General features: G+C 43.5%; 1 protein-coding gene across 1 annotated transcript in view; it reads right to left on the bottom strand.

Annotated features, from left to right (window-relative positions):
• Nucleotides 1-12,500, bottom strand: part of FADS6 (fatty acid desaturase 6) — a 97,345-nt gene that overhangs the window by 30,726 nt on the left and 54,119 nt on the right. Inside the window, exon 2 of the mRNA XM_085885382.1 lies at nt 1-122. This exon is cut by the window's left edge and continues 45 nt beyond it. Within this exon, the coding sequence (XP_085741508.1) occupies nt 1-122 (122 nt within the window). The remainder of the gene's footprint in view (nt 123-12,500) is intronic.

Here is a 12,500-nt window from a genome sequence, read left to right as displayed (position 1 = left end):
CGCCAACGCGCCATGACTGGCCAGGTGTGCTCCCTTCACAGCAAGTAGAGTATGAGTGATGCCCAGGCACAAACAACCGCTTAACGCACCAAGCACGCCTCCTGCTTGCAGCAGCCAAACACCTGAAATGAAACGCACAAAGATGGGATCTGAGTTTTATTGATGGGCTGATCATTCTTCAAGGAATTAAACAGGACCTTTGGATACAAGGAACTTCAACGCAGAAGGAGAGGACATTAGGACCCATTAAGCCATACCATCTTAGTACTCCCTGATCCCACTATTTCCAGATACCTATCCAACTCATTTTTTAAAACTAGAGGGGGAGCACTCGGTAGAGTGCAAAACCTCCGCCGCCAATACTGCTGGGTCACTTAAGTGAACCTGATATCCTATTCATTTTAGGTCAAAACGGATCAGACTCTACTGAATCACGATTGAATAAACTAAACTCGATCGACGCGCATGTAGAAATGCCAAAAAAAAAAAAATCGAAATTTTTTTGAAAAAAAAGGTGCAAAATTTGTTTTTTTTTTCTCTAACAAATTTTTTTGGGGGGGTTGGAAATCACTTAAAACATGTAGAAATGCAAAAAAAAATTCAAATATTTTTCAAATAAAATCGAAATTTTTTTTTAAAAAAGTTGCAAAATTTTATGGTTTTTTTTTCTCCAACAAATTTATTTATTTTTTGGTTGGAAATCACTTAAAACATGTAGGAATGCAAAAACAAAAATTCAAATATGATTAGTCCAAAATCTAATGGCATGATCCTTGTACCATACCTAATCCCCCACCAAGTTTCGTCGAAATCCGTCCAGGAGTTTTTCCGTAATACTGTTCACAAACAAACAAACAGACAGGGGTGAAAACAGTAACCTCCGTCCATCTTCGATGGCGGAGGTTAATAATCCACTGAATCCAATGCCACTACCTTGACAGGTAGATCATTTAATGTATTTCACCATTCTCCGAGTGAAAGACCACTCCTTGATTACCATCCTAACTCTCCTCTTATTTCCTCTTAAACTGTGGCCCCTGGTCCTATCAGTGTCCATTCTGCTGAAAAATTATTCTGCACTTATCTTGTCTATCCTGTTCATTATATTAAACATCTCGATCAGATGCCCTTGCAATCATCTCCTTTCTCATGTAAAAAGTCCTGTCTTTTTCAGCCGCTTCTCAAGGCTTAGTCGAGTTCAGCCCTCGATCAATGTAGTTGCTCTACGCTGTACGATCTTTGTGGCAACTATGTCCTTCCTCAGATGTGGTGACCAAAACTGTCCACAATATTCCAGAAGAGGTCTCAATAAATTCCTGTACAATACTAATACCACCTCCTTTAATTTAAAATTTATCCCCCAATGAATACAACTGAAAACCCTGCTATCTTTACCTGTAGTTTCCTGGCACTGTGCTGTATTACTACCCCCAGATCCTTCTCCTGTGTAACACACTCAAAGACTGCCCCTTGCATTATCTATTCACTATATTAATTATTCTTAACAAGCCCCAGCACCTTCCATTTCCTTATGTTAAACTGCATCTGCCAATATTTTGTCTGGTTTATAAAGTATTCAGACTCTCCTGAATCTAATCACCCCCATCCCCCAAACCCCAACTCTCCCACACCCCACTGTTTACCTTACCCCCAAACATCATGTCATCTTCAAATATGGAAAGCCTAACTGGTCTTTACTTTTCAATAATTATGGCCCTCATATGAGGAGCCCCAGAAACATATCCTACTGTGCACCTCCCCTTCCTATTCCATCTCCAGTAACTGCACGACGTCATCGCTGGGCACCGATAGGGCATACTCAATTTTCACTCCATTTGTTTGTTTGTTGTACAATGCCCCTCCATATTCCATCTCCAGGCGCTGCATGTCATCACCGAAGGTGCTCGGTGATGAAGCACACTGAAAGGGCGCACTGAGTTTTCACTCCTTTTGTTTGTTCGGATGATATCTCAGCCATCCATTGAGCTGGGAAGCTGAATTTTGGGCACAATAGTGAACAAGTGCTTTGGCAAAAACGTTATTTTTTTAATTTTTTTGATTAATCAAGTAATTGTCCCAGATGTAGACATAGAAAGAGTATCAACAATTAATTAATTACTTAATTATTATCGACTTATTAATTGCTTATAAATTTTCTCTCATTTTGGAAATATCTTAGGCACCTTTTGGGTGAGGAAACCAATATTTGACAATGACAGTGAGCAAGTGATTTGGCTATAAAGGGTATTTTTTATTTGGAGTTTGGTGGCAGGATTTGCACTCCAGTCACCGTAAAACCCTTCAATCCACAAAACATACTAAAAGGAAAAAGAAATCTGAAAACCCACGCTGTGGGAGTACCTCCTGTGCAGCTGTCCTCCTCGGGACAGCTCATCGGATGACGGGATTGGGGCAAAGCCTTCGGGACCCCCACCTTTGATGTGAAAGGAGGAAAACCACGGGGTAACCTTCCCGGGTCAGATTGTGGTAGTGTGTGCCGGGGTGGTGCTGAGGTATCGTCCACCAGATGGCGATCCCCTTGGGTTAACCTGAGGAGGTCCCTTCGGGTGGGTGCCTGGAATGTCCTATCCCTAAGAGAGGATGATCACCTGTCTCTGTTATCATCTGAGCTCAAGCGTTTGGACATTGGTATTGCAGCACTCTCTGAGGTTCGGAGACCGGATTGTGGCGAGATAATGGCGGGTGGTTACATCTACTATTGGTCTGGTCACTCTGATGGTTACCATGCCAAAGGAGTTGCTGTAGCTGTATCCAATAAGCTGACTCCAATGATAGTTGATAACACCAGTCAGCGAGCTTGTTATGAGCGTAAGGATTCACCACTCCTTGGGTGTCATTTCCCTAGTCTCTGTACATGCTCTGAGTGAGGTAAGTGATCTCACCGTGAAGGACGCATTCTATGCCACTCTCGAGTCTGTGGTTGATCAGTGCCCCGGGCGATATACTCTTCTAGTCTTGGGGGATTTCGATGCATCAAATGGAACTGATAGGGATAGTTATGAGACGTGTGTCAGTCCCCATGGGTCTGGAACTGTGAACCAGAATAGCGATAAATTCCTTGACTTTGCAAGAAGTCATGGACTTTAGGTAGCTGGTTCATGGTTTCAGTGCCCACAGGCTCATCGCTGGACTTGGTATTCCAAAGCAGGTTGTGTGGCAAAGGAGATTGACCATGTGCTCGTTGATCGTCACTGGAGGATGATCCAGAACTGCAGGGTCTACCGGAGTGCTCAGTTCCTCAACACAAACCGCAAGCTTGTTGTAGCAACTCTGAAGTTGCAGCTTAAATCTGGGAGAATGGTACCATCACAGCCTCGGCTGGATGTTGGCAAGCTCAAGGATGAGAGGGTCGTTGAGGAGTTTGCGAACAAACTGAGTGGGGATTTGGGGGGGGGGGAACTGGGTGCTTTGGGGAAGCCTGAAGAGTTGTGGAGTGCCTTCAAGACCACCGTCCATGATGTTGCCAGTGGATGTGTTGGAACTCACCGCAGGGCAAAGAAGAATTTTGTCTCTAAAGGAACACTGGATACCATTGACCAGAGTCAGAGGGCCAGGCTGAATAGTAGAACTGAGCTGTTCATGGAGCTGAAGCGTAAACCTGCATGAGAGCTTAGGGTACACAAGGAGGCCTATGTGCCAGGAATTTGTAAGGGTTAAGTCACCGGTGGTTAAGTGATTCTCTCCTGCTTACAGGGCAATTTGCACATTGCATTCCTCCAAATCTGTCCCTCGGTGTATTGCAGTTAGAGCGGAGGGTGGTGAGCTCTTAACAGAGGAGTCCAAAGTGAAGGCCCACTGGGCCGTTTACTTTGAGCGGCAGTAACAGGCTGATATACCAGCTGTCAAGTTGGATGTCAGGGGCAGTACTATCCCTATTGCTGACCCTCCAATCAACTGTGATCCACCTTCGTTTGTGGAAACAGCTTCAGTGAACCGGTTGAAATGGGTAAAGCTCCAGGGATCTGTGGCATCCATGCTGAACTTCTCAAGGCTGGTGAAAATGCTGTACTCATGTCATTGCATGCAGTTCAGTGCTCTGCCTGGAACACAGGCATCATCCCAACTGACTGGAAGAGGGGCCTTGTTGTTCCTCTCTGGAAAGGGAAAGGTGATCGCCAGAAATGTAACAATTACAGAGGGGTGACACTGCTCTCAGTGCCGGGCAAGGTCTTTGCTTGGATAATTCTTGATAGGGTTCGCCACCATCTGCTTGAGCACCAGCATCCAGAGGAGTCAGGCTTTACACTAAAGAGGTCAACGATTGACCATATCCTTGCTCTTCGGGTCCTCGCCGAACGCAGACGAGCGTTTCGTCAGGGGCTTCTTGCAGCCTATGTTGATCTCTGCAAAGTGTTCAATTCAGTTAATCGGATATGCCCTCTGGAGGATTCTTGGTCTTTGTGGGGTCCCACTAAAACTGATCAATCTGATATGTTAACTATACTCTGGTACTGAGAGTGCTGTGAGATGTGGTGATACCATCTCTGACTTATTTCCAGTTGTTACTGGGGTTCGTCAGGGATGTGTATTGGCCCCCACACTTTTCAGCACTTGTATGGATTGGATTCCGGGGAGGATGTCGGAGAGATCATGCTGCGGTGCATCGTTTGGGAATGGCAAGATCTCTGACCTTGATTTCGCAGATGATGCAGTCATCTTTGCGAAGACTCCGGATATCCTTTTGGGGCCCTCGAGGTGCTGAATGAAGAGTCGGAGCTGCTGGGATTACGGGTTTCCTGGGTCAAAACTAAGATCCAGGTTTTCACTGACATCTTGGATGCTGCTGTCTTGTCTGTACCCATTTGTAGTGAGGATGTTGAGGTCACGGAGAGATTCACTTACCTTGGCAGTGATACTCATGTCTCTGCTGGCTGTGAGCCAGAGGTCAATCGACATCTGCGTCAGGCCTGGGGAGTCATGGATTGACTGGATCATGGGGTGTGGCACTGCCGGTACCTGTGCGGGAGGACTAAAGTCCAAGTATTCAGGTCCTTGGTGCTTCCAGTCTTGCTCTACAGATGTGAGACTTGGACTCTGACCAGGGATCTGAGACGGCGACTTATTTCCTTTGGTACCAGGTCTCTTCGGAAAATCCTTGGCTATCACTGGTCGGACTTTGTCTCGAACGAGCGGTTGCTGAAAGAGACTCAAATGACATTTGTTACCTGCATTGTCCGTGAGCATCAGCTGCGGCTGCATGGACATGTGGCTCGTTTTCCTGACGTTGATCCTGCTCACCAGGTTCTCTCAGGGAGGGAGCCTCGTAAGTGGAGAAGGCCAATGGGCTGACCACGTGCCTCCTGATTGCAGCAGGTTGATCAGCATCTCAAGGAGATGGGGATGGGCTCGGCATCTGCCTGGGGGATGGCCAGACGGAGGCCCCTGGAGTACCAGTGGAAAGTGGACGCAGCGACACACTGCTCCGGGGAATGCTCCAATATCTGACCTGACCTGATATTTTTGATTTATTGATTTTCAATTGATCGATTAAGTGTTCATTTTTCAATTAATTATTTAATTTTCAAAAAGTTACAGATCTGGATGAAACAGTGGTGGTTTCGGTATGCTATGAGCCAATTCATTGAGAAGTTAATTATTTTACAATGATTATTTATTTATTTTACTTATGGAATTAATCAATCAATTATTCGATACCACTCCCTCCCAATTCCGTCTCAATGTGCTGCCCGGCGGCATCACCGGGTGGAGGAGGCGCTCCAGCAATGTCACCGCCTGGAGGATATGTTATTTATTTATTTTTCATGGGGGCGGTGGACTATGAATGCATCTCCACTTTTTAAGTGTCTTATTATTCTTACAATCACACACAGAAGTTCCAACACTCCAACCTTAGTTTCAACCCTCCTTACTCTCAATACAATATTGTCTTTCACCCAAAATACTACACCTCTCATATCTTCCCTTTAATATTGCACAAATACATCTTGTAGTCTTACCGTCCCATCCTCCAACTGCTCTCCTTATTAAAACCAGATCTCACTTACTGCAACTATATCGAACTCCTCGCTATCTACTTTAGCGTCAATGCCTTTCATCTTCGAAGGTTGTTGTTGTTAAAAGCCTCAAGTATAAAAGTGATGAGTGTTGTTCATTATACAGTCATGCAAGATCTACCAAATATCTGTTTAGTCTTCACCAGCAAGCAGAACTAGCTTGGCATAATCAGAATCGGTCTTCATGTCCCAGCAAAGACAGTGTTCCGCAATTACTCTAGGGGCAGGCTTGCAGACTGCGAGCAGATACTGGGGTCCATCTGATGTGTAGACGTAATAAACATAACCTTAATATATTTGATGATGTGGATTGTGAAAGAGCTTTATATATTTCATGAAATGGATGGTGCTTGCATTCTGCAAACAGTGAAGTAAATCAAGTAAATCCAGAATGGATGATCAGAATGAGCTGTATATTTAAGTTTCAGATAGTCATTTTTGATGGCAAAATGTGAAAAGTTTTTTTTCTTTTCTTTTTTTTAAACACTCCAAATGGGGTTGATAGACAATTCTAAGAGACTCAGTTGATGATTAAAAGTCGAAGACAAATATTAAGGTGTGGAACTTATAAACTGAAGTCGAAAACAAACAGTGATTGTCATACTTTTGCAGCTGTTCCCACATCAACACCAACCAATTCAAGTTATCATGAGGTTAAGTTAGTATATTTGTTTTGGACACGATGAATTGAGATTAGTTCGTAATGATAGTTTAATAGGTTGTTGCCTGGTGTTCGCTTAGTGGTAAGAATGGTTGGCTTGGGATCTTAGGGTCCTGAGTTCAAGCCCCATTGGCTGCTGAATTAACACCAGGTGGGGTTGACTCAGCCTGTCATCCTTCTGAGGTCGGTCAAATGAGTACCAGTGTACTGGAATCGGGGCACAGCATCAGCGGCATAGCTGTGCCCCAATAAAATGATCACTACCCGGCAGCTAAGTTGCAATATGCAAGAAGAAGAAGAAGAAGAAGAAGAAGAAGAAGAAGAAGAAGAAGAAGAAGAAGAAGAAGAAGAAGAAGAAGAAGAAGAAGAAGAAGAAGAAGAAGAAGAAGAAGAAGAAGAAGAAGAAGAAGAAGAAGAAGAAGAAGAAGAAGAAGAAGAAGAAGAAGAAGAAGAAGAAGAAGAAGAAGAAGAAGAAGAAGAAGAAGAAGAAGAAGAAGAAGAAGAAGAAGAAGAAGAAGAAGAAGAAGAAGAAGAAGAAGAAGAAGAAGAAGAAGAAGAAGAAGAAGAAGAAGAAGAAGAAGAAGAAGAACAAGAAGAAGAAGAAGAAGAAGAAGAAGAAGAAGAAGAAGAAAAAGAAGAAGAATAAGAAGGAAGAAGGAAGAAGGAAGAAGGAGAAGAAGAAGAAGAAGAAGAAGAAGAAGAAGAAAGAAGAAGAAGAAGAAGAAGAAGAAGAAGAAGAAGAAGAAGAAGAAGAAGAAGAAGAAGAATAGGTTGCTTGAGAGATAGCTATTGTACATCTGGTCTGGGTTCACTTCCTGACCTGATGATAAACGCAGTACAGTACAAGTCATGGAATGCTTTCAATTGGTTCGCAGGCACCAGCAGTGACCACTATTTTCGTTGTGTCTGTGTGTCTGTCTGTCTTTCTGTCTGTCTGTTTGTGACTCTCTCCAGAGCATAGCTTCGTGACGTTTTATGCGATCTTGATGAAACTTGGACACAAGCTAGATATCATGGTCGAGTTGTGTCTTTTTGTATGAGGGGCGTCCTACGCCCCTTGTGGGCGGAGCCACACCCACTTGAACTTTTATTTATTTTTTTCTCGATTTTTTTCTCGCAATTTCATTTCCTAGAAGCTGTGCGTAATGTCCATAAGTATAACATATTAAAAATCCGATTTGATTTGGTCAATTTGGACGGAAGAGATAGGTTTTTACAGTCGGGCTTCCTCAAAAGCTTCCACTAACTCAATTGTACCTATCGTGGCATTGTTCAATAATGTCCGCGAACCATCGCCGCTTCCTGGCTAGTCTAATGTATAAAGCTGAGTTCGTGTCTGTGGGTGGATGTGTGTGTCTGAACAAGGTACATTTACATGACAACAAAAATACTCATCTACTGTATGCTGTTGAGATGTCCAGTAGTGTGTTCAGTTACCAAGCAGCGAGCTAGCGATTGCCAAGCCAGCTGTTCATTATCAACGGTTTCTAATAGAGTGCTTGCTTGAGTGCTCGAGCCACTTGGCAAGCGCTCGACAAGAAACTTGGTAACTGAACACACCCCAGATTCATGACATGGCGATGAGGATAAACATCTCTATATTGTATCACTGAATTTCAATCATAATCGATGAATTCGTCCCTCAAGGGCTGCGGTAGGAGGAGGCAGGGGAAGGAGTGGGGTGGGAAGAGGGACCCGACGTTGCCCAGCAACGCCAGGTACCCCTGCTAGTCGATGATGTCAGAAAGAAGGCATGCCTGTTTACGATTATAAACTGTTGTAAGGCTGGCAGAATAATGGAGAGGAACACACACTCGCCTCTGAGCTGTCTAGCCTGGGTTTGAATTCCGACCCAGCTATAAACTGTCATCCTGGTGTTCCACATGTAGGGCATGACATCAACATGTGCCGTCCCTTGCATGGACTTTGAACTGGGTGTCCTGTCTACTAGCATAAGTTTGTGGACATTAAAGATTCCCATTGTCCTTCTGGCACCATAAACAAATTCCAAATTCATGCATATTTAGTCGTGTCCTTCATCAGAGTGATGCCTGAGCCAGAATTGTAACCCTTGCTAAAACCTCTGTCACACCTTGACGTTTTAGCCAGCATATGGCAACGTATCAAAATGTATGTAAAACGCTGGCGTATGCTGAACTATTGATGTTTTTTTTCCAGTTTTGGCCATATTCATAACGAGTTGGACGTATGCATAACGTATTAGTAACGTACACAGAACGTTTCGATAATATATAGATAACTTATACCAACGAATGCTGAGCGTGTTGGCGGCGTTCACAACCTATGCCCAACGATAGTCTAACTTATGCATAGTGCGCGGCAGCGTATTGCCGACGATCACGTGGCGTAGCTTATTAAAAGGCTGCGGCTCGACGATTCAAATCATAACCGCACGAGACATCGAAGTCTCAAGCCGCTGTCACACCTTGACGTTTTAGCCAGCGTATGTCGACGGACGAAAAATTTGCCGAATACGCTGGCACACGTCGAATACGTTATGGATAAGTTTGGTAAACGTTAAGAGCACGCTGAAGCACGCTGAAGCAGGCTGGCATACGTCGTAGTACGCCGAGTACGTCGACAAATTTTAAGCATTCTGAAAATTTTTCGACGTATGCCAGCGTATGACGCACACATTCCACATGCACTGGCCATAAGTTATAGGCACGTTATGCGATCGTTGACATACGTCGAAACACGTTACATGTAAGTTACTCATAAGTCGAAACACGTCGAGGTAATGTTTAGCGTACCCGAAACTTATTTCTAACCTATGAGTAACGTGCTTTGAACCTATGTGTAACGTATCTCCAACGCATATTAATGTATGTAGATGTATTTGACGTCTTCCGGACGACCATAGAACTTAGTGAACGTGTTACAAACTTACAGCTACCGTATAATGGCGTATTGGCAGCGTTTAGGGGAATTGGTATATAAAAATGGGGTTCACAGGAGGAACCTGTCAGTGTTCCAGACTATGTTTTTTTTTTTTGTTCTTTTTTGTTTTTTTTTCTTCGGCATGACAGTGATGTTGACACTTCGATTTCTAGTGCGGTTATGATTTAAATCGTTGAGCGGCAGCCTATTAATTATATTATATTATAACCGCACTAGAAATCGAAGTGTCAATATCACCGTCATGCCGAAGAAAAAAAAACCAAAAAAAAACCATGGAGTCTGGAACACTGGCGCTAAACATTACCTCAACGAGTTTCGACTTATGAGTAACTTACATGTAACGTGTGTCAACGATCGCGTAACGTGCCTACAACTTATGACCAGCGTTTGCGGAACGTGTGAGTCATACGCTGGCATACATCAAAAAATTTTGAGCATGTTAAAATTTCTCGACGAGCTCGGCGTACTACGACGTATGCCAGCGTACTACGACATATGCCAGCATGCTCTTAACGTATACAAAACTTACCATTAACGTATTCGACGTGTGCCAGCGTTTTAGACAATTTTTTCATACGTCGGCGTACGCTGGCTAAATAGTCAAGGTGTGACAGCGGCTTAAGAAACTGCTTTGGCATTGCTAATACTCTGAATAGAGCATGGGACATGACCATGATGATGAATCAACCTCTGGGAGAGGTACAAGCTCCTTGGACAAATAATATTCTTGACTGATCACATATCCAAGCTGGCTTCCATGGTGGGGAGAGGCCTTGGAACCCTCGACAGAGCTAAGTCATTCCTCGACCGCTCTCAGCTTCAACAATATGCAATTGTAAACCCACAGCAGCATGAACTGTGAATATCTTCTGGAAGCTTTTGCTGACCTCACCCTAAAAGGACATTCCATGTGTGTCGTTAATAATAATAATAATAATATCATTCATTTCACACAATAAAGGTGCATAGGGCTGCCAAGGCAGTTTCATTGACAAGTACAGTCCTGGATGGGTCGCCACTCCAATGCAGATTACCCCAAATGGTTATTACCCCAGTACACTGGCACTCATTTTGCCAACCTCAGAAGGATGACAGGCTGAGTCAACCCCACCTGGTGTTAATTCAACAGCTGACAGGGGCTCAAACTCAGGACCCTTAGGTCCCAAGCCAGCCACCTTAACCACAAAGCCAACACCAGCATGTGTGTCACTGATAACCCAAAATCCACAAAATCAATTCTCCAACCACCGAGTAGTGGATTTAAGCTGGCCAAGGTACCTCCGTGTCAATAATCTTCTTCTTCACACTCGGCCAACCTGGTGGCATTACCTCAAGCTCAGGATTATTTTAACAATGAAGGATATCATTGTGCTGGGAGGTATATGCCTTAAAGGTGTTCGGCAGTTCATTCCATCCACATATCGTTTGAAGATAAAACGAGTCCTGTACTTCACAAGGTACACCGGTATTCGTTTTCATGCCCAACGAATGAAATCTTTGTTGATGTATTGATCTACTTGAAATACTGGATTACTGGAAGTCCAATTCTGGTCAACCATTTCATGAACAACTTTTATAAAGACGGGACAGTCCAGCAACCTCCCGTCTGTTCACGAGTAGCTCCCATTGAAGTTGCTGGAGCTTTGCAGTTACGCTGTCTTGCTTGTTGTAGTTGTCAAGAACAAAAAATAGCTGCTCTCCGCTTGATCTGTTCCAATGTTTATACATCAATGTCGAAATATGGGTCCCAGATGAAGAAAGACTGTTCCAAATGAGGGCATACCAATGAGAAGTAGCATTTTCCAGACTTCTTGGTTGGTGAATCTTAGATTACATTTCAAAAGACTAAGCAGCATTCTGGTAGCTTTAGCAGCAATGGAGTTTGTGTAATTTTTCCATCTCAGTTGTGTGACAGCTGAATTCCAAGGTAATTCTTAGATGTCATATTCTGGAGCTCGATAGCAAGTATGGAGTCGTTGTATTGTGGAGGTTGCTCCTTGCGTGTCAGGTGTATGATGAAGCATTTACTTGTGGTGAAAGTCATACCCCATCTTTTGGCCCAATAGGCTAGCTGGTTCAGATCACCCCAAGGGATTGAGAGTCGTTTGCTGGTGTGACTTGGCAATAAATCAAGCCGTCATCGGCAAATAATTTGAAATATGATGAAATATCTGCTGTTATTTCATTTATAAAAAGTAAGAATAACAAGGCACCAAGAACCATCCCATGGAGGACTCCTAATTCCACTGAAATGAAATCAGAAGCTACACCATCGTCCACAACACACTAAAGACCATTAGACAAGAATGAAGATCTATATCCAATGGTGGGTGTTTCCACTAATCCCATAGTAATGAATTTTGTGGAGCACGTCCTGGAGCCTTTGCAACTCTTAAATTTAGAAGTAACTTTAATATTCCTGCTGATTAAATGTTTATTTTTGTCATTGCTGGAAAAGGATGCTAGCTTTTGTCAAAGACGACATTGTCATCTCCCTTGGTGAAGACAGGCTGATAGTGCCTATTCAGGATATCTGCCTTGGCTCTGGTGGCAGAATACACTCCACCACCATCTTTCAATGAGGATATCACAAACATGTCCTGTCGTTTCATTTTGATGTACTGCCACAATGTACTTTGATCTTCCTTAAGGCTAGGAGCAACCACATTAGCGAGGACAGCTTCTCTGTGCCTCCTTGCCTACTCCTTTGGTAAGCCTACTCTTCTGTGATCTTTAAAAATGTTCTGGTCCATTAGAAATTTGAGTTACGTGCCTTATTATAAAATAATTGCTTTTGTCCTGATCAAACAGTATATTTGCTTGTTGAACCAAGGGATATTTTTGTACGAGTCTGTTTCATTGAGATGTGCTTCTCCATTAAA

Source organism: Eptatretus burgeri, chromosome 6 (genome assembly GCF_056783735.1).
Source record: "Eptatretus burgeri isolate ZD-2024b chromosome 6, Ebu_testis_v1, whole genome shotgun sequence".
Taxonomy (NCBI): domain Eukaryota; kingdom Metazoa; phylum Chordata; class Myxini; order Myxiniformes; family Myxinidae; genus Eptatretus; species Eptatretus burgeri.
The sequence above is the reverse complement of the archived record's forward strand: the minus strand, read 5'-3'. Positions and strand labels throughout refer to the sequence as shown.